General features: G+C 35.8%; 1 protein-coding gene and 1 pseudogene across 1 annotated transcript; one reads left to right on the forward strand and one right to left on the reverse strand.

The window, feature by feature from the left end:
* Positions 1–9250: 9250 nt before the first annotated feature.
* Positions 9251–12431, reverse strand: LOC130050687 (uncharacterized; annotated as a pseudogene).
* Positions 12432–14616: 2185 nt separating this feature from the next.
* Positions 14617–19764, forward strand: LOC130051084 (uncharacterized). The gene is made up of 2 exons (XM_056152398.1): positions 14617–14923; positions 16804–19764. Exon 2 carries the CDS (start codon positions 16819–16821, stop codon positions 19303–19305), a length of 2487 nt encoding a protein of 828 aa, XP_056008373.1. The 5' UTR covers positions 14617–14923; positions 16804–16818; the 3' UTR covers positions 19306–19764.
* Positions 19765–23912: the final 4148 nt, after the last annotated feature.

A 23912-nucleotide genomic window follows, 5' to 3' on the forward strand; every position in this document is an offset into this window, starting at 1 on the left:
ACGTGACCAAATTCATGTCACACGAAATTGAACATCGATTTCATTAGTATTGTCATATAAGGAAGTGCATTAGCAAATGTAAATATAACGATTTAGTTTGCCAATACATCCTATCATTGGGCCAAATGCTGTCTGACGCGTTTCATACCAATTGTTAGTCTGTTCTATACACACTGATTTTGACTACGGATTACTTCGTTTACCTGATCAAGATATTGGGCTCACGGCGGGTGTGACCGGTAGACAGGGGATGCTCACTTCTCTTAGGCACCTGGTATCTGGTATAATAATAATACCATATTTATATAGCACCCTTTTCATACATTATGTACGCTCAAAGGTGCTGGTATGCCCAGGGGTCGGTGTTTGCTCTATGTTCTTAAGTCTGTATTCTTTATAGAAATTATGAAACTGATCATTATTCGTTGTCTTCCTTTATTTTAATATAAAAAAAAATCATACATTCAAAGTTGTAAGCAGGATTAAGGCTGTATCAACGAGAGTCCTTTCTCGTTCGAACGCTTCTATAAGGTATCTCAGATTTAAAACGTTCGCTCACTTAAAAATTCCGAAAGTTTGGCGAAGGATTTTTCAAGTCTTTCGTTTGACGCAACCGAAGAAGCAGGATCGTTGCTGAGGCTCACAAATCCCCACCCACCCCCACCTCCAATTACAAAGCAACCGCTTTAACCTCTGACTTACTGCAACAAATTCCGATATCTTTCTGCGTGTTTTATTCACATTCAAATTTGAATACATTTTACATTGCTCATTGATTAAATATTTGTGGAATTCATTATTTACTGAAAAAAGAACATGCTCTGTGATTAAATCCAGCTAATGAGGCGTGAAGATTTACAAGGAAAAGATGGAAAGAAATCGGTGATGGATTACAGAAACAAAACGTCTTGCGCGTTTATAAAATCACAGTAGGAAACTCTCATCCGTTTTCTTTCGCCCGTGTAAGTCTCCAAAGAAAACCTGTCCTTTGACTGGTAAGTTATTCTTGTCAAATTATTTGAATTTAAAATTATGGAAACAAATAGAAGATAGTTAATACATTCATTTAAAAGATATGCAGAAACTGAAATTTAAAAGGTTCTCAAAGTATTCATAGACATAGATAATAGATTATTACATTGCAGGATATCTCCATAAAAATAATTGACCTAGAGATTTGTAGAAAAATAATCATTTACTTTAAAAACGCATTTCTCCCGACCTTGCGAAACATTGAACCTAGTGCAAAAGGTACATGTATGTCTTTATGGAAAATACCATAAAACTTGACTAAAACGTATATCAAAGACTCAAAAAAAAAAAAAAAAAAAAAAAAAAAAATATCTTACGTAACCAGGCAAACTCGACTTGACCAATGGTAGCCGACAATTCTTATTAGTTAGCGACGTCATCATGTGAGTGAACAATTCTCTCGAGAGACTTTATTTAAAACAAGATACAGTTATTAGTTAGTGTCTTTCTTGAAAAGGTTTTTTTACTGGGACATCTTCTCTCATGGATAAAAATGTGTAGAAAACCAAAAGAAAAATCAACAACAACAACAACAACAAAATCCCCTTTTTAATACATGTAAACCGGATACCGGAAATACGTCAAGCAAAACAAAAAATGATGTAATGAACACTGATAGCTATGATAAATGGTTTTTTTTTTTCATTAAAAATATATTTGGAAAATCCTTAGGTGACTCGTAAAAAGGACAAAAACTGTATTTGATTACATCCAAGGGAGGGGAAGTACCGATGGGTTTTTATTTATATAAAAGAAAATAATTCCATTGAAATATATAGTGCTACAACGTATGTTCAAAAGCGAACAATTTCCCGATGCTTCTTAAGCTCGCGTTATTAAAGACGAAAACACATACCATATGGATTTGATTACTTTTTAAAAACTTGATCTACCGACGATTGTTGATACAGGTCAGACTTTTCAAATATACAATGTTTGACCTAAATATTCGCAAATTATTTGAAAAAAAAAATTGTTTGCAAATAAGATGCACTGAATCCAGTCGACCATAAATGATGAATAGCCTGGAAATTTAACATAATTCCCTCCGTTTTATTTTACCAGCTGACCTCATTAGACTAATGGCTTTGAATGGGTTTACAAATTCGATGAAGGTGATTTATTTTGCATAGACAAAGCTGAAACAGGTGCTCACACTATTTTTGTAGATAGTGATTAGTCGATTGCATTGTGTTGAAATGATATTGGTGGTAGGACCCTGCAGTTTTAGTACTACATTGTATTTATTAAATTTCAGAAACATGGTCGCTTATCATGATTACACGGATGCGCATTAAATTTTACTTCGCATTGAATTCGATGCGAGTTAAAATGATGCGCATTAAATCAATTCAAATTTTACATATATAACACAGTTTGAGATTTTCAATTTGCGAACATAGTAAAAAATTAAACCTATACATGTATACAGTTAGTGATTCTTACACGAAAACAAATAACCATACTCCAGCCATCTTACAGGGAGTTGATATGGAATATTTTATAATACTTGCATACATTGTTAATATGAGTAATAAACAGTACCATGCAGGTACATCGTTTGAAACTATAACCATATGATTTGTTTTGGTAGGTGGTGCTTGACAGGATGATGCTTTTATTCACCCTATCTAGTCTTCTGTGCTTGTCCATGGTTCGCTGTGACCACGCTAGTGGTACCGGTGATCTCCCAATCGAAAAGCCACCAATTACACATACAGTGATTCCAGAATCTGCAAAAGTGCCAAGAGACGATGGAAAGATTATTATCATCGACGACCCCCCACCTCCTCCCTCCCCCTCTAAAGAGGCACCAGTCATGGGTATCGATCTTGAAGCTGTTTTAGCCCGTGGTGGAGTGGACATTACAAAAGTGCATCCACAGATACTTAACGATATATTAAACAACGTTCTTCAGACTGTTAAAAATGAATTGCAGGCTACTGGGACTCCAGTGGATCAGGGTACGCCGTCTGGTGAATCTAGCAATGACGTCATAACATCCCCAGTTGCAACTAGTGATGGTAGCGCTACGGATACAGGGACAGCAGAACAAAGTATTTTGCAGACCTTCCCATTTAATGGTTTGAACTCTAACGTCAAATCTGATGGACTGGAGCAGCCTCCCATTTGGGATTTACCAGCGACACCAGCGGAAACTAAACCTGATCTCGCCGGTCAAATAGCTGTTTCTAAGGCTTTCCAGTCTGAAGTTGGATCAGTAGATACCAACCAAATTGAGGATGATACGAGAGGGATTCAAACTACTTTGAGATCATCTATATTAAACCAACAACCAGAACCAAGAGATCCAACGCTAACATTGCCTGGGACCTCACAGGATGATGACTTTCAAAAGGTCAATAATGTGATTGACCAGGTGGAACTTGAGCGAATTGCTTTAGGATCACAACCAATTCTTGGAAATACACCCTCAGATCGATCACAAACAGAAAACTCTTTAAACATTGGTTTTGATAATGATGATGCTAGGAAGCTAACTCAGTTAATAGAAAGAAGGAGAAGGCTCCTTCGGTTACTGAGAGAACAAGAGCAAAGGACAAATACAAATACCGCGACTCCAAATAGACTATTCTCTACAAGAGCTCCTTTCAAAAATATAAATAGAGCAGCAATTGCACAACCTTTCAATATTGATGATTTCGGAAATTCGTTTGACGATATACCCTCAGTCAGGTCGCCTCTTGTTGGGAACAGCATTGGCGTCGGTCGTAACATAATCACAGATTCTGAGAATCAACGAAACACGCGCGCATTTAATGCTCTCGTTGAGGCTGGACGTGTGAATGCACCTGAAGATATTCGCCAAAGATTCTCAGATGATGATGGACAATCAATTCGTCCATCACCTATTCCACGCCTTCGGGAAAGAACCGAAGAACCTCCAGTTGTTGACCCTGCTAGAAACTTTATTGAAGGAGCAATTAGAGGGGGTCCCAATATGAGACCAAGAAGTATTTTACCGACCGTTAATTCTATACAGGCTGGTAACACGGACGATTTGCCAGATGCCATGCCATTACAAGCGTTGTTGTTGCAACAGCAAAGAAATGCTTTACAAACACGAAGGCAATTATTAGAAGAACGACTTTCAAGATTTAGTCGACCTGTTCTGCAAGGTTTACCAAATGAGAATGGCTTTCGATCTCGCTTTAATCCTAGACCTTTATCTAGGAACATAAGACGGGATAATTTTGATGATGGAAATATTAGAAGATTTTTCAATCAACCATTGAGTAGAAGATTTGGTGAGGACGACAATCGTAGTAGATTTATACCAAGGGCGAATGCCATAATAGGAAATGTTGGAACTAGATCCGCTGATGATGATAATATTACTCCCATGTCGAGATTTAATCGTCTCAGAGAGCAAAGATCAAGAGCAATATTACCTTCACAAAATTCCTGGTTACCTTTTCAACGAAACGCAATGGATGATAGAGATGAGTCATTATTTAACCGATTCCGCGGTCAAGGTCCTTTGTCAGATGGCCGAAGAGAAGCAAGATTAACGAGGTTCAGACAACGAGGTGGATCTCTTGGTCTATCGGGGTTCTCCTCTTCAGGGGATGACGTCAGAAGATTTGTCGACACCACACCACGAATGTTTCAAACTAGAAGAAATGTCGGCAGACTGTTCACTAGACAAACTGATTCTCCTACTCCTTCAACTTCCTTGCAGTCAACATCTGCTAACATTCGACAATCCCCACTTTCTCCAACCAGACTTGATTCTGATGACGACAGCAATCCCCCTTCTCCATTGGACAATGTAAATAGGCAACCACCTTCAACCGGACGTGAACAGCAGTCTGAGTCCAATAGTGTAGTAACCCAAAGTTACGGCGATTTTCCAGAATTCAACAGACAGGTTGAACAGCTTTTGGGTGGTGTTTCTGGTTTTGATTCCGTTTCCTTTACAGAGTTTGGTGATGATGATTTCGCGACACAGCAAAGACCAATTAGCATGACCAGTCCAAATCAACGTTGGAGAGAAAATCCGAGAAGAGTAGCATTTTCTCTTCAGCGTAATCAATTATTTTAGAAAAAACATACAGCGTAGAGGTTATTTCTAACAGAAACATAACTGTTAGTGCGAGGTAACGAATCAATAAACCTTGACTTGTGAAGACCCCCCCTCCCCGGTAAACACGAATTCCTTTTCGCGGGTCTTATAAATTGTCATTTAGCAAATTTATACTAGAACTTTTGTTGGTTGACGGGGGAGAGGGAGGCATATGTTTACAGACCAAAACGGGTGTTGCTAAAACGCGGAACGGAAAACGGAATTTAAGAATTAGAATGATTAATGAAGCTAAAATAACACCAAAAATCAGGAGGAAATGCTTTATTTTGATTAAAATCAAAATTTTAGGAACTTGTTTACAAGACCCCTTAAAATTGTGCATGATAAATGATTAAGCGAAGTTATGCGTTTGTATAAGAATTTACAAAGTGTTTTACAAGAATTTTGAAATTTCGACATTGACAGAGGTGTTGGCGTGTAGCGACACCTATGGGTAGAGAATGGAAAGAACCCACATGAGTGCAGTATGTATATATAAACAACAATTCATGATCTTATTAAGTCAGCAAGTTAACCATCTTGTGTTTGATTTTCTATTTTTAACAATAGAGACTTAATGACCACAACACTCCAATCATAAATAGGGAGGAGTTCTGGCAGTTTATTTCTAAACTAAACATTTAGATTAATGATAAAATGACCTTATAATTCCATTCAAACATAAACTATCTGTTAGTGTTTTAGCTATTTCATATATTAAGAAATAAATCTGTTAATTCCTCTTACTATGGATCGTAAACTTCACCTAATAGTTTTTATTGGTTTTGATTCAAGTTTCGTTCCTGCTGTATCTCTTCGGGATCAACACTAATCCGCAGGATATCGGTAAATGTACGTACTTTCACATAAATTTAAATTCATTTAAGGAAAACACACCGGACTCGTTCGCTTTTTAATTTGATGTAATACATAAATGTGTATTATTATACCAGTTTTAGAGCTAAATTCAAATTCAAATCCAATTACCTTAACATATCTAGTTCTATTAAACGCAAGTTTGATTTATAAAAGTTATGTTTGAGAAAAATCGTTGAAAAAATATTTTATCTTGTACAAATTCGTTTTCGGGGGATGGGGATAAGCTCATAAAATCTTTTCTTAAAGGCATAGGGTCTATCTTTTATCTAAATAATGACGTCACAATATTTTGCAAGAAGAACTCCAAAAAACAAATTTGTAGTATTAAGTATGAGTTATCTATAGCTGCAGCGCTTTGAAATTGAAGTGATTTTGACGTTTTAGCCCTTTATAAAAAAAATAGTTTGGAGGACAATATAAAATTATTAAACTGGTACCCCGCTGATTACTGGTAAATTATGGATAGTGAATTAGTTCATATTTGAAAAAAAAAAGTTATCAAGGGCAATAACTCCTATGCTGGTATTTCCTCTACTGAATGTCTACAATTATTTACCTAATATCCACAATTTTGATTGATACAAATTTATGTATAAGCAGTTTGCCATTTTAACAAGTATTTATCTATTCTTAATTATTCTGTTTTACAAAAATGTGTGATTTTCTGATGAAGTCCTTTGCTTCTGTTTTTGTATGTCTGACATCTTAAAAAAGCGACAACACATACGTGTTTTTAACCTACATGTATATTGGGTGGAAATTAATACAGCTTTTCCGCTTTCAACTATTAATATTGATAAGTCACATGAGGGTGGAGCTACCTTTTAGACTCATTGTCATCCATTAGCTTTTGTAGAATAAACTGTGTTTTTAGATTTAATAATAAAAAAACCTTTTAGCTATCGATCTCTATGATAGTGTTTTGATAATTTACAGATATATTTATAAGATTTTATATTATACTGTCATTTGATTTCATGTTCAAAATTGTGAAAATTCAACATCCAAAGTGTCGGATCTAATAGTAGATACGAGGTCAAATAAAAAAAAGATATAAAAAGCACCAAAAGTGACCAACGACACGAACAACAGTGAATTGTCAAATGTTCAGGACAACCTGTCCATTCCCCAGGACGATAAAATATTTACATTAAAAATAAACTAAATAGAAAAGGAAACTACAACTACACTACAAAAGCTGATAACAAACAAAACGCCTACGTATTAAAATTATTGAGTGTAATATGTGGCAATAGAAAAGAATGTTCCCATTGAGCGTCAAGACTGGTCTTTTTGCAATGATCGGTAATATATATATATAGGTAAAAAGATAAAAAGAAACGCGAAGACGTTTAATAGAGGTCGAAGCCAAAGGTCCGTGAGAGCGGAGCTCTCCCTATAGGTAACACGTATATACATGTTTAAAAAGGAAAATATAGAAACTAATGAAAAATGAAACCATACCTATGGAACTTGAAAATTTTGGTCCCAATGGTGTCGATTCGAATACTAGCGCGTGGACATGTATTTCTCCATTTTGAATCTCGAGTACCCAAGTTCACGTCATTCCGAGATGTTACATAAAATCTGTAAAAGCATGTAAATCTTATTTTCTTAATCATGTATATTCCCTCTTTTCGTAATGTTTTCTTGTAAGAGTTATCGTTCGTGTGGGACGGTATAAAAACTTCCGGTAAAGAGTTTACAAAGCGTCAAATCCAAACATACATTTTGATAGAATGGACTCACTTATTACACAGGCATATATTTGCCTTTATCTCCAAACACGACCATCAAAGACATCATAGACTATCAAAACTCGGTAATACAAACATTTCTTACATGTAGATTGAATAATTTAAAAGTAAGCGGCAACAAACTTAAACTTGCGCAACGTGTTATTGATGCTATTAAAGCTCGTAGATGTACAACGCCGAACTCGACGGTCAGCTCCATTCCAACACACATTCCAGATATAAAAGATTTGCATTCAGGTTGGGCCGGAAAATCGGTGGTATTTTCCAAAATCGGTGTTCAGGATGTGGAAAACTACCTTATTCATAGCAGTCACAGGACAGCTTACGCGAAGAAAATGCAATGCTATCGTCAATATATCAGGGTGTTCAACTTCTATAAAGAGGGATACATTCATAAAGTAATGATAAATGAAATTGGACCAGAGCGTGACCACTGTTACGTACGTTCAAAATGCTATCCATCAATGAAGCAGGGTGTATATGAGCAATGGATCCTACTGACAAAGAACCCCCCCCCCCCTTTCACGTACTGAAAGCCAGTTGTACGTGTCCAACAGGGTATGAATTATTTAATTCCATTTCTTAAAATCATTAAAGATGACTTCTAAATACCAAGCGTTCATAAATTGAGACTAGCATATTTTATAAAATACTCAATATAACATTAAACGAAGACGTGCACAAAATGAATTTACAATGCTATTCCCTATATACCATGTACAACTAAATTATGGATACAACCACCCTTTACAAAAAGAATGCTTCCTGCTATCAGAACATATTGGTGATTGGTCATATTGTTAAATTATATGTAGCCCCTACCAGACAGTAGCAACCAGAGGCGCCCCTTTTTTTATTCAAAAGGAGGGGGGTGTTCATTTCCCGGTATTAATCTACAATACATATTCATTCTTATACACTGCATGTTTTGAAATGCATGTATTTTAGACTTGGTAAAGGGTGTACCCATGTTGCTGGATTGTTGTTTGCCTTGGAAGGACGCCCTGCAAATGATGAAGATACCCCTTGGGAGTGGAACAGACCAAGCAAAAGAAAAAAAGATACTAAACCTGTGAAGGACATGAGTTTCAAAAGAATAAAGTATTGTGGGGAAAACGTTAAAAAAGATTGTAAAATATAAAGTAGATAGTACACTTTTTAGAAATTCCTTCTGTGCAAAACTTGGGAATAAGTCATGTGCTGCTATTTTTGACATACTTCCACCATGTGCTGAAAATAATGTTGATGTACACAGTGATCTCAATATTGCCCAATTCGAAGAGGTAGAGACGAGTGACCACATACAACACATTTCTGACAAACTTATTTATTTAGGAAACACAGTGAAGGATTAGAATATGTCTCAGTCTGATTTTGTATCTTTTGTGTCAGCATGCAGTCGGGAATTAATTAATGAAATTGAACTCCGTACCAAAGGACAACATAGCAATCCTTTGTGGGTAGCTGCTCGAGTTACAGCGTCAAATTTGCATGACTAAAACTAAAAAAGACAGTACAAAATCTGAAAATATTGTATCAAAATTGTTGGGCAAGGGCAAACCTTTAGAAAATAGAGCAGTAAATTGGGGCAAACACCAAAAACCAATTGCTAAAAAGAGATACAAAGCATACATAAAATTGAAAAACAAACAGAATGTCACAGTTGAAGACATGGGTTTGGTTTTGTGTGCACATTGTTCTTACATAGGTGCTAGCCCTGATGGTTTGGTGAATTGTGAAAGAAACAAATATCTTATAGAAGTGAAATGTCCATATACATATGTAAATGGAGACAATGTACAATATTAGATGTATGCAAGGACAAAACATTTCGTTTTTATGTAGATGTAAATTATAATGTGCAATTAAAAAAAGTCATAAATACTACACCCAGGTGCAGGGTCAAATGGGAGTTTGTCAAATGGAGAGGTGTGCTTTTGTCATCTACACAGTGAAGGACTTTCTGGTAATTCCCATTCAATTTGACAAATTATTTTGGAAATCGCTGCTTGTAAAGCTCAAAAGTTTTTATAAGGACAATCTCTTTCAAAAACTAACAGGTTAAGATTTAATGAGATCATGTCTGAAAAGAAATAACATAGTCTATGTATACATGTACATCAGATTTTCTTGATAAATATGAAATTGTTACCATGAAAATCTTAATCTTATAACCATGAACAAGTGTACAATACTATATCTCTTGTTAAATGTTTAAAACAGTCAATTCAATTGGGAGTGTAGTCCATATTTTTACATGGTAACCTTGTTTAAACATTAGATGTCATCATTTTCATAGGATGCAGTTATACTATGAGTGAATCTTTTTGCATCTTCAAAATCTAATTTTAATATTGTTTATTTTTAAAATACATTTCCAATATATTTGCCTTTTATATCTCTATAAATTGTAATGGTTGCCATTCTCTCATGAATACATAGCAGTTGTGAATAATGTGTGCATAAATCTCGAGAAATATATATATGTATTATCAAAAATATTGAAAATTTGATTATCTAAATTTTTCAATGAATTTAGAATACACATATTTTTATTAATACATTTTTTTGTACATTTGCAATGGACTGTTATGCATATAATAATATAGTGCTTGACATACATCTGTACATGTGAATTGTTCATATGCAAGACAAACCAGAAATAAAAGAAATAAAACCAAATTGTCATTATACATGTAGTGTTGTACTTGTATATAGCCTTATCATTCAAATGTTGTAATAGTATAAATCAAATGTTTAATGTATTCATTAACTACAGATACATCTACACAATAAAACATGAAATGTGGAATCACTAAATCTTATGGTCGATGACCTAAACGAAATTCTGCATTACTAACCAATAAAAATAAATACTGAACAATAAACCAGGATTGACTCACTTAGAAATAATGAACCACAGTACATGTGTCCTGTAATTTAGTCAGACACAAGTGGTGGTAGCAAATTAGTAAGGGCTGCACAAACAAGGGATATTTGGTCAGCAAATTCACTAATTGCATGAGGCATAATACCCTGTAAAATTCTAAAATTCTTTATTTGCTCCATTTTTCGTTCTCCGTGAATCCTTGCCGAAGCTATTCTTCGTGTTGTTTCCACTTCACTACTACTGAATTGTAATTCTGATTTAGATGGTGGACAATAAAGTTTTACACCTTTGCCTTTAAGATCATTAGGTATGTGTATGAAACCTTTGTCAACCATGACTGCATCTCCTCTCTTGAGTTGTTGAATCAAACCACAATTTCTTGTAATTTCTACATCAGAAGTTGCTCCTGGCCAAAGTGTTGAACCAAAAACTACAACTCCAGTCATGCTGACTCCAACTAATACTTTGAATGTGTTGTGTGATTTGTAATTAGAAAAAGTCAAGGACTTATTTTCTAATGAAGATGGACACTGAATGAAAATCTATGTGCAGTCTGAATTTTTTTAAAAACATTTTGGAACATGCAATTTTAAAACTTCAAGATCTTGCAAGAAAACAAGTGACTGCATGCACTCATGCATAAATAAAATCCAAGAATTGAAAATGTTTGATACTGCACTTGCGGAGATTTTGAAGCGGAATTCAAGATCTTTCAACAGCAATCCTAATCGTAGTAGCATCATTACTAATAAAACTTCATCCACCCTTTTCAGTTTCCGTTTACGACCCAAATTATGTTATTCATGGTGCCTATAATCTCTGTGGATAATTTGTCCGCCTCCTGTTCCATAAGAGATTCAAATAATACATAAAAAATGTTACTGTCTGTCATCCCTGTGTAAAACATCACCAACTCTTTAGAGTGTTGTATTGTCTCGATTGTAATTTCTGGCAATGATGCATATGTTCCAAGAGAAACCGAGGGTTGATGGGTATGTGTCTCTTTGTTTGTAGAATCCTCGAGTCCTGCATCGCCACCGGAATTTACTGATTCATTTGCAGCATAGCTATACAAATCAAACAATCCATGAAAAGTCATCTATTCATTATTGTACCCTAAAACAGAAATAATTTTAAACTTTATTGAAGTATATCACTGTACTCCGACTTCCACTAAAAAATTGCATTTGTTTATACATTTTCATGTGAAAAATTCGAATCCTATAGTCTGTAATAAAATATGTTATTTTTAAAAAAAAATATAAACAAACATATTAATTACTGTGTAAGGCCTTAGGAGAGTGACTGGTGAGTGGGCAGTATGAGCTCTCATTTGATAAAACACTACATACAATTATTATCTATTATTGAGAGAAACTATTGTAAATAACTAAAATACAGACTATCATTCCAGGTGTAGTTTGAGGACTTACGAATGATGTTCGAGTACCCCTGCTCTGATTTCAGTAGAGTCTTCAGAAATCATATCTACTCTGTTGCGTGGTTCTCTTCTTGTAAACAGGTTTGAAGTTTTCTGTTGTGGCAAGTTTGCACAAGGTATTTTATTTCTTTCAATGGAATTTGGTCCAACACCGTCCTTAAAGTGATATGAACACACACGTGTATAGCTGGTTGGTTTCCAGATTTTCCTACTTATCAAGCGTATCCACGCTCATCTTGTGCATGTATCTTTCGGAAGTTTGTGTAACATCACTTGCTTTCCAAATTTGCCAATTCTGCCACTGAAATTGTGACAGTTTGTCACACAGAAGTAATATTTACCCATGTTTTTCCACCTTCGTAGTCCAACCGGAAGTTTTGTATACCGTCCAGCACGAACGATAACTCGTACATGCAAACATTACGAAAATCCGGAATTCACTCCTCGTTAACGCACCATGTTTCCTATGTTTGTGAATTTGCTGAACACCGACGCTGAATATGACGTCACAATGCACTGTTTACATCAGTTGCATAAAGTTTCCCACGTTCAATGAATAGGCGGATCAAAAATGTCTAGTTGAATACTTTGAATGAACGTTATTAGGTGCTAAGGTCGGGATATTTTTTGTTCTGTTATGGATCTAGACAAGCTTTCCCATACCTTCGCATATTTTGTTGTGGTAAATTGCTTGGTTTCAAAGAAAAACTATCGCAGCTAATGATGACGTCACAATATACTGTTTACATCAACCGTTTTATATTTCCCGCGTTAAATGAATTGCCTCAAGTCGTGTTGTAAAATGTTATGGGTCTTCGCTCGTCTCAACGGTCACACCGTAAACATATTACGACTTATATAATTTCGGTATGGGGACAATGATGCCAAATGGATTTGCTAGTTTTGTTTTGTGCATAGAGCGTCACCATATTGAATTACGTAAATAAATATATGTCATAGGTCAAAAGGGAAAATTTTCTCCTATATACATGAAATTGATTTCATTTTTTTATATAACATTTTCATAGTGTTTTTGGCAGGATTTGTCTACATTATAGATAAGGAGGTCCACAATTTATACTTTTAATTAGCAGGCTATATGTACATGTAATTTACACATTGGTAATAGGTTCCAGTTTTAAGATTATTTTGTCCCGTCTTGTTATTTGCACTTAAAATATTTTTTCTGCCTATGCGATGGAGATCCTACTTCATAAAACAACCACATAATTTTAGTCAAATTAGTCAAACAGAATGGTATGGTATTTTCGTACATGTATACATGTACTTGCCTTGGCACGTTTTCACAGAGAACATAACTGCTAAATTGAAAACAACAATGAATATGTTTTGGACATTACCTAGGCATGTCGTAGCACTCTTTCAAAGTTTTTGAGGGAGTTGGGTGGTGATGTGATACTTCAAATTGCCATTTAAAAAGAATATGACATTATCAGTTGATTGATTGTTTTGATGTTTTCCGCCACACTGAACAATTTCCCAGTTATCTGGTGGCGCCCAGTTTTTATTGGTGGAAGAGGGAACCTAGATACAATGTACCTGGGATACACCGACCTTCCGAAAGTAAACTGGGAAATTTTCTCACTTACCGGCGCGAGCGGGATTCGAACCAGCGCCGCCCCGAGGGGTGAGAGGCCGTGTGATTTTGAGTGCGATACTTTAATCACTCGGCCACGGAGGTCTCCATCATTATCAAATAGTCGAAGGGGGGGGGGGGGCTTCTACATTATCAACTAGTCGAAGGGGTGCTATACACTTCTCCAAGAAGATGTTGATCAGCCGTCGCTGTCGACAATTGCAAAGTACTGCATATCACCAGTTATGCTACTGACAAATAAGTGCTACACTCACAGGAGTTTTTACAGTCTCGTTTATAGTCGACATTTTGCAAATTTTATGGTCGTTATAACGATTTAGTTTGCCAATACATCCTATCATTGGGCCAAATGCTGTCTGAGGTGTTTCATACCAATTGTTAGTCCGTTTTATACACACTGATTTTGACTACGGATTACTTCGTTTACCTGATCAAGATATTGGGCTCACGGCGGGTGTGACCGGTAGACAGAGGATGCTCACTTCTCTTAGGCACCTGGTATCTGGTATAATAATAATACCATATTTATATAGCACCCTTTTCATACATTATGTACGCTCAAAGGTGCTGGTATGCCCAGGGGTCGGTGTTTGCTCTATGTTCTTAAGTCTGTATTCTTTATAGAAATTATGAAACTGATCATTATTCGTTGTCTTCCTTTATTTTAATATAAAAAAAATCATACATTCAAAGTTGTAAGCAGGAATAAGGCTGTATCAACGAGAGTCCTTTCTCGTTCGAACGCTTCTATAAGGTATCTCGGATTTAAAACGTTCTCTCACTTAAAAATTCCGAAAGTTTGACGAAGGATTTTTTCAAGCCTTTCGTTTGACGCAGCTGAAGAAGCAGGGTCGTTGCTGAGGCTCACAAACTCTCACCCATCCCCACCTCCAATCACAAAGCGACCGCTTTAAACACTGAGCTAATGCAACAAATTCCGATATCTTTCTGCGTGCTTTATTCACATTCAAATTTGAATACATTTTACATTGCTCATTGATTAAATATTTGTGGAATTCATTATTTACTGAAAAAAGAACATGCTCCGTGATTTAATTCAGCTAATGAGGCGTGAAGATTTAAAAGGAAAAGATGGAAAGAAATCGGTGATGGATTACAGAAACAAAACGTCTTACGCGTTTATAAAATCACAGTAGGAAACTCTCATCCGTTTTCTTTCGCCCGTGTAAGTCTCCAAAGAAAACCTGTCCTTTGACTGGTAAGTTATTCTTGTCAAATTATTTTAATTTAAAATTATGGAAACAAATAGAAGATAATTAATGCATTCATTTAAAAGATATGCAGAAACTGAAATTAAAAAGGTTCTCAAAGTATCCATAGACATGGATAATGGGTTATTACATTGAAGGTTATCTCCATAAAAATAATTGACCTAGAGATTTGTAGAAAAATAGTCATTTACTTAAAAGACGCGGTTCTCCCAACCTTGCAGAACATTGAACCCAATTTAAAAGGTATGTCTTTTTGGAAAATACACACACAAAAAAAAAAAAAAAAAAAAAAAAAAAAAAAAATCGACCAAAAACAAAATCCTATCCAAATAAAAAACACCCCTAAAAGCCAGAAGATAATGTTTAATGCTGAAATACATAAAACTAGACTAAAAGGTAAATCAAAGACTCCAAAGAAAATCTTAAGTCACCAAGCAAACTCTCGTTTTCAACTTGACCAATGGTAGCTGGCAATTCTTATGAGTTAGGGACGTCTCCATATGAATGAAAAATTCTCGAGAGAGACGTTAAACAAGATACAATTATTAGTTAGTGTTTTTCTTGAAAAGGTTTTTCTAGTGGGACATCTCTCATGAATAAAAATGTGTAGAAAACCAACAACAACAACAAAATTCCCTTTATAATAAATGTAAACCGGATACCGGAAAGCAAATTGACTATAAATAATTATTTCAAATACGTCAAGCAAAACAAAAATGATGTAATGAACACTGATAGCTATGATAAATGTTTTTTTCATTAAAATATATTTGGAAAATCCTCACGTGACTCGTAAAAAGGACAAAAACTGTATTTGATTACATCCAAGGGAGGGGAATTACCGATGGGTTTTTATTTATATAAAAGAAAATAATTCCATTGAAATATATAGTGCTACAATGTATGTTCAAAAGCGAACAATTTCCCGATGCTTCTTAAGCTCGCGTTATTAAAGACGAAAACATATATCATATGGATTTGATTACGTTTTAAAACTTGATCTACTGACGATTGTTGATGCAGGTCCGAATTTTTAAATATACAATATTTGACCTAAATATTCGTAAATTATTTGAAATTGTTTGCAATTAAGATGCACTGAATCCAGTCGACCTTAAATGATGAATAGCCTGGAAATTTAACATAATTCCCTCCGTTTTATTTTACCACCTGACCTCATTAGACTTGATGGCTTTGAATGGGTTTACAAATTCGATGAAGATTTATTTTGTATAGACAAAGCTGAAACAGGTGCTCACACTATTTTTGTAGATAGTGATTAGTCGATTGCATTGTGTTGAAATGATATTGGTGGTAGGACCCTGCAGTTTTAGTACTACATTGTATTTATTAAATTTCAGAAACATGGTCGCTTATCATGATTACACGGATGAGCATTAAATTTTACTTCGCATTGAATTCGATGCGAGTTAAAATAATGCGCATTAAATCAATTCGAATTAAACTAATGCGCATTAAATTCTCCGTGTGAACGCGGTTCAGATTTAATTCGCATTAACTTACGTTTAATGCGAATCAAATTCTTCGTGAGAACGAGGCATAAGAATACATTCATTTTGTTGCTGCCCTGAATCGAGCTACATTGTAGATGTGTAAAAGTGTGCTAGTGTTTTACATATATAACACAGTTTGAGATTTTCAATTTGCGAAAATAATAAAAAATTAAACCTATACATGTATACAGTTAGTGATTCTCACACGAAAACAAATAACCATACTCCAGCCATCTTACAGGGACTTTATATGGAATATTTTATAATAGTTGCATACATTGTTAATATGAGTAATAAACAGCACCATGCAGATACATCGTTTGAAACTATAACCATATGATTTGTTTTGGTAGGTGGTGCTTGACAGGATGATGCTTTTATTCACCCTATCTAGTCTTCTGTGCTTGTCCATGGTTCGCTGTGACCACGCTAGTGGTACCGGTGATCTCCCAATCGAAAAGCCACCAATTACACATACAGTGATTCCAGAATCTGCAAAAGTGCCAAGAGACGATGGAAAGATTATTATCATCGACGACCCCCCACCTCCCCCCTCCCCCTCTAAAGAGGCGCCAGTCGTGGGTATCGATCCTGAAGCTTTTTTAGCCAGTGGTGGAGTGGACATAAATCAATTTGCAAATCTGGATCCACAGAAACTCAATGCTGTATTAGATAATGTCCTTACGACTGTTAAAAATGAATTGCGGGCTACTGGGACTCCAGTGGATCAGGGTGCGCCATCTGGTGAATCTAGCAATGACGTCATACCCCCCCTAGTTGCAACTAGTAATGGTAGCTCTACGGATACAAGGACAGCAGAACAAAAGCAAATTGATAATATTTTGCAGACCTTTTCATTTAATGATTTGAACTCTAACGTCAAATCTGATGGATTTGAGCTGCCTGCTATTGGAGATTTACCGGTAATAGCGACACCAGCGGAAACTAAACCTGATCTCGCCGGTCAAATAGCGAAGGAAATTCAGTCTGCTTCTAAGGCTTTCCAGTCTGAGGTTGGATCAGTAGATACCAACCAAATTGAAAATGATATGAGAGGGCTTCAAAATACTTTGAGATCATCTATATTTACCCAACAACCAGAACTAAGAGATCCAACGCTAACATTGCCTGAGACCTCACAGGATGATGACTTTCAAAAGGTCAATACTGTGATTAACCAGTTGGAACGTGAGCGAATTGCTTCAGAATCACAACCAATTCTTGGAAATATACCCTCAGATCGATCACAAACAGAAAACTCTTTAAACATTGGTTTTGATAATGATGATGCTAGGAAGCTAACTCAGTTAATAGAAAGAAGGAGAGAGCTCCTTCGGTTACTGAGAGAACAAGAGCAAAGGACAAATACAAATACCGCGACTCCAAATGGACTATTCTCTACAAGAGCTCCTTTCAGAAATATAAATAGAGCAGCAATTGCACAACCTTTCAATATTGATGATTTCGGAAATTCGCTTGACGATATACCCTCAGTCAGGTCGCCTCTTGTTGGGAACAGCATTAGCGTCGGTCGTAACATAATCACAGATTCTGAGAATCAACGAAACACGCTCGCATTTAATGCTCTCGTTGAGGCTGGACGTGTGAATGCACCTGAAGATATTCGCCAAAGATTCTCAGATGATGATGGACAATCAAATCGTCCATCACCTATTCCACGTCTTCAGGAAAGAACCGAGGAACGTCCAGGTGTTGGCCCTGCTAGAAACTTTATTGAAGGAGCAATTAGAGGTGGTCCCAATATAAGACAAATAAGTTTTTTACCGACCGTTAATTCTATACAGGCTGGTGACACGGACGATTCGCCAGATGCCATGTCATTACAGGTGTTGTTGCAACAGCAAAGAAATGCTTTGCTAACACGAAGGCAATTATTAGAAGAACGACTTTCAAGATTTAGTCGACCTGTTCCGCAAGGTTTACCAAATGAGAATGGCTTTCGACCTCGCTTTAATCCTAGACCTTTACCTAGTGGCATAAGACGGGATAATTTTGATGATGGAAATATTAGAAGATTTTTCAATCAACCATTGGGTAGAAGATTTGGTGAGGACGACAATCGTATTAGATTTATACCAATGGCGAATGTCATAAGAGGAAATATTGGATCTCGATCCGCTGATGATGATAATATAACTCCCATGTCGAGATTTAATCGTCTCAGAGAGCAAAGATCAAGAGCAAGATTACCTTCACAAAATTTCCGGTTACCTTTACAACGAAACGCAATGGATGATATAGATGAGTCATCATTTAACCGATTCCACGGTCAAGGTCCTTTGTCAAATGGCCGAAGATTAACGAGGTTCAGACAACGAGGTGGATCTCTTGGTCTATCGGGGTTCTCCTCTTCAGGGGATGACGTCAGAAGATTTGTCGACACCACACCACGAATGTTTCAAACTAGAAGAAATGTCGGCAGACTGTTCACTAGACAAACTGATTCTCCTACTCCTTCAACTTCCTTGCAGTCAACATCTGCTAACATTCGACAATCCCCACTGTCTCCAACCAGACTTGATTCTGATGACGACAGCAATCCCCCTTCTCCATTGGACAATGTAAATAGGCAACCGCCTTCAACCGGACGTGAACAGCAGTCTGAGTCCAATAGTGTAGTAACCCAAAGTTACGGCGATTTCCCAGAATTCAACAGACAGGTTGAACAGCTTTTGGGTGGTGTTTCTGGTTTTGATTCCGTTTCCTTTACAGAGTTTGGTGATGATGATTTCGCGACACAGCAAAGACCAATTAGCATGACCAGTCCAAATCAACGTTGGAGAGAAAATCCGAGAAGGGTAGCATTTTCTCCTCAGCGTAGTCCACTATTTTAGAGAAAAAACATACAGCGTAGAGGTTATTTCTAACAAAAAACATTAGCATTTCACTTATTTCTTTGATAGTTGATATTCTGTTGTCAGCTCGTTTATTTGAGTTCATCTCACAGTATATACATTTTTGTTTTTATAACAGCTCAGGAATGTATCAAGCGATAAATTATCTATCTACGTCTGTGACATTTTAATGAGAGAGAATTTAAATGATCACTCCCAGAGCAATGTTTGCAAGTCTGTTGCCATTGATGTAGATTACATTTTCAGTGATATATCGTATGTGGATGGAGCTATACTGCTTATTGATAACAAATTGATATAACTTTACATTATCAATTACAATTAGATGTAATATGTATGGTTGCATTTTTTTAAAAAATATTTTGAATTTTCTAGCTTAAAGTAGTAAATGCTTCAACATCATAGTGCTACAGTTATGTTTATTAAAGATGTCGTCTGCGTTTTCGTTTGTGTTGCTTTTTCACTCCGTTTTAGTTGGTGACAATGGTTTATAACTTTAAGTTTTATTCAGTATATTGACAAACACCAAGGTGATCTCTTTCTAATTTCAACAATATTACTGATTATAGAAAAAAAAACTTACCACGGTAACTTTCTTGTAAGTGACAGAATTATTACGTCAAGGAACCACACACAATACACCTAGCTATCCATGGTTATTGATGTACACGTATGCACGGAAAGATACATGATTATTGATGTACACGTATGCACGGAAAGATACATGATTATTGATGTACACGTATGCGCGAGAAGATGCATGATTATTGATGTACACGTATGCACGGAAAGATACATAATTATTGATGTACACGTATGTGCGAGAAGATGCATGATTATTGATGTACACGTATGCACGGAAAGATACATAATTATTGATGTACACGTATGTGCGAGAAGATACATGATTATTGATTTACACGTATGCACGGAAAGATACATGGTTATTGATGTACACGTATGCACGGAAAGATACATGGTTATTTATGCACGTATGTACGAGAAGATAGATGATTATTGATGCATACGTATGCACGGAAAGATACATGGTTATTTATGTACACGTATGCACGGGGAAAGAGTAAACCTTCAGTTGTCTTTATCACAGATTCTCATTTTCCATGGTCGTTATGACGATCTAATTTACTAATACAACTTGTTATAGGGTCACATGCTGTCATGTTATATATAACGACTATAGAATTTGCGAAATGCTGACTTTAAGCGAGACTGTTTTCCACTGTTTTCCCTTCACTATCTTGTAATGAATGTTTTTACGTATACACAGGAGGAGATGATGATGGACCGACAAAGAAATCCTTACTAGGAGGAACCTTTCGCATCTCTTCTCTTAAAGGGGAACACAACCCAAGAGACATTTACAGAATAAATGATAGGTTAATTATATGATAAAAATTTGTCATTCTACATATTAGAATAAAATAAGTCCTTGGTATAGGCAAAATATAGAAAAAATGTTGATTTTCAAATTCCACTGAAGAGCCGTAGAGCAAATGCGCTTTGGAATGAATGTGAAATCTTCAAATCTTCATCTGAATATATATATAATAAAACAAAGTAATGATGAGGTATGTTTGAAACACAAGAAAATTACATTGTTAACCTCCAACATTAGTATAGCTCTTCCTTCTCTGACAGTGGTTGTTGGAGGAAACGTTTCCGTGTATTGTGGAGAAACTGCAAGTTCCGATCTTTCTATATCAACATCCACGCTACCCATACATTGAAGAAAAAATCATATTCTAAAAAGGCAACAAGGAGTAGCCAAGGAACAAATACGGTTACCCTACCCGCAGGTCATCTCCAAATGTATGTAATGTAAAATGCACACGGCATACTTAAATACACATCACATACAATGACTGAATATTTGATTCTTTTTGACCTTGTTATTTCATAAATGACCTTGGTTAAAGAGACACTGCAGCTCATTTTGCGCAAAAATCATGAAATGACAATTTTCCCAGCGCTTTCTCAATTTTTGTTGCATTGTTGAAAGTATGAACTTTGCGAAAATAACACTTATCTAAAGTTAAAAATTATCGTTTTCACGTAAAAATTAATACTTTTTGATGGCCTATACACAAAATATCGAGTCTCCTCCTTTCAGTCTTCAGACGCATGCGCATAGACAGTAAACAGTGCAGCATGTCGTCCAGAGAGAGAAAGTGTAGTTGATAGATCTAGAATTTTGACAGATTCTGTGAGAAAAGAGGTAAAATTAGAATGAGATAAAACTCATACGTGAAATAAAATTTACCTTGGTATCAGTTTGACCGTTGGAAAACAAAGAGCTCGGAGAAACACATGTAACTCAGTGGCGGATCTAGGATTTCCGAAGAGGGGTGTGAAAGTCAAAGATTAGTCAAAGTAATCGGCCATTCTGGTGCAAAATTTGGATTTCCATTCACAATCTGTGGGGTAAAAAGGGAGGGGGATCCTGGCCCCCTAAATCTGCCATTGAGACTAGCTGCGAAGACACCACGTTTAAAAGTAAGTGCTATTTTTATCTGAACACGACACGTGTTAGTTGTAAAAAGATCGGTCAGTGGGAACATGGAAGGTTTCTGTTGAAATAATGATTTATAATTACTTATTATAAGGAGCAGGGAATAATCTTATACTTGAGAGGTGAGTGTGGACCCCCTTGAAGGGGAATTTAAATAATTTCCTTCAGAACACCTTTGCTGTCATTCAAAACCACGTGATGTAAATAAGCATTCAAAAGTCCGAGTCAGCATGAAGAAACCTTTGAATTCCGAACGATCTTCAAAGCGCAGTTGAGAGTAAATTGGTGCATCCCAATTCTTCAAAATTGTCAGTATCGATATAAAATTTATCATTTTATCAATACATGGTTTTAAAAACACTTTATTAAAATGTGGAAAATGAGCTGTAGTGTCTCTTTAAGTATATGATATAGCCTAAACAAGATACCGTCCCTGTGTGATTTAAAGAATATGTCTAAATGACATCATTCTTTGGATCATGTAAATCATAGACCAGAAAAAGTATTGGTGCCATGACCAATCAACTAGTCATATTTCCTAAACAAAGAGCTAGATTCAAAAAGTGCCATTGGTCCACAGGTTTCCTTTTATCATCTTCACTTTCAATATTTTCCACAAATGACAACGCATGTAATAGTTCTGAAATCATGTCAGCATTTTGTGTATTACTGACTTTTCATTTAATCAACCAGTTGAAATAATTCTGCTATAATTATCCTATTATTCACGATTACACATGTGATAAAGAAAAGATTGTGAATGGTACTGCCTTAATACGTGATTCATCTACTTCAGGTTTTGTCCACTGCAATGCCGTCTTTCAATCTATAAAATTATTGACATTTTTTAGTCGGAATTTGCTCTAACCTTACGTGCACTTGGATCACAATAATATCATATACACTCTATTAGGATAGACTCATAATTATAGATATTTACATTTTCCATGATTTTGCCTTCAATATCATTATCAATTGCATTGAAAGCCATTTCATCATGAATGGGAACAATGAGTGTATTAATTTTGATAAATATATATAGTACGTCTATTTTAATGGAATTCCGACGGAAAAGAAAGTAAAATGTAAATAAATAAAAAAAAACCAAAAAAAAAAAAACCAAGTAACGCACGTCATAAAGTATGCCCGCATAAAGCGTCGCAATTCATGACTCTTTTATTTTAAAAATGAAATTTATTTCTAACATATGCAGTATATCTCATCACAGGTATTATGGATAATTATGCCCAATTTCATTAATTTAAGTACGATTATGACATGGCCTTAATTAAAGCGAGAATAATTCACATTCATAGTGGGTCGGGGACCGAGGTGTCTTCCCACTTAGCTAAAATTCTGAAATCTGTACGGGTGACTGGTTTTAGCTAGATGGGAATGGTGCACAGGTAAGGGTGTCAAAGAACAAAGGAAAGTAATTACAGGTAACCTATAGTCTGTTTTGTAATAAATCACAGGTAATTTGGTTTAGTATCAAAATTGGGCAGTAAAATTCCATTTCAAAAAAAAAGAAAGACTTGAGATTTATCTTTATACATGAAACACATTTAGAAAATTTAAGTAACATATAAGTCTAATATTGAAACGCATAGAGAAATGCATGTACATGAAAAGGAACACATCAGTCTAAATGAATGAGATGAGATGCGGCATCTGCATAGTCCACATATTGAATTTCACCCCGGCGAAATCTTTCCTTAAGCTGCCGAATTCGTGTTTCTAACTGCCAGTATTTCATCGATCTCAAAGTCCAGCAGCCAACTTTCTGGGGTCAACACAGACTGGAGTCTTCTAGCTGAATCCTTCAGGAGACTGAAAAACCGATTGTAAGTGTCCTCACTCTTGTTAGGCAATAGTCCTTAGATGAGAGGAAAAATTGTTCCATTTCCATGAAGAGTGTACAGCTGCGTGAAGAATCGTGTGCATGAATAGAATGTTCCTGGTAGCAAATTAAAGTTTGCTTGCTTTGTATGAAACAGTCATAGTACACGTGGTCAGCTTTCAAAGGCGTGGATCTCATAGGGAAGACATTACTATA

Source organism: Ostrea edulis, chromosome 10 (genome assembly GCF_947568905.1).
Source record: "Ostrea edulis chromosome 10, xbOstEdul1.1, whole genome shotgun sequence".
Classification (NCBI taxonomy): domain Eukaryota; kingdom Metazoa; phylum Mollusca; class Bivalvia; order Ostreida; family Ostreidae; genus Ostrea; species Ostrea edulis.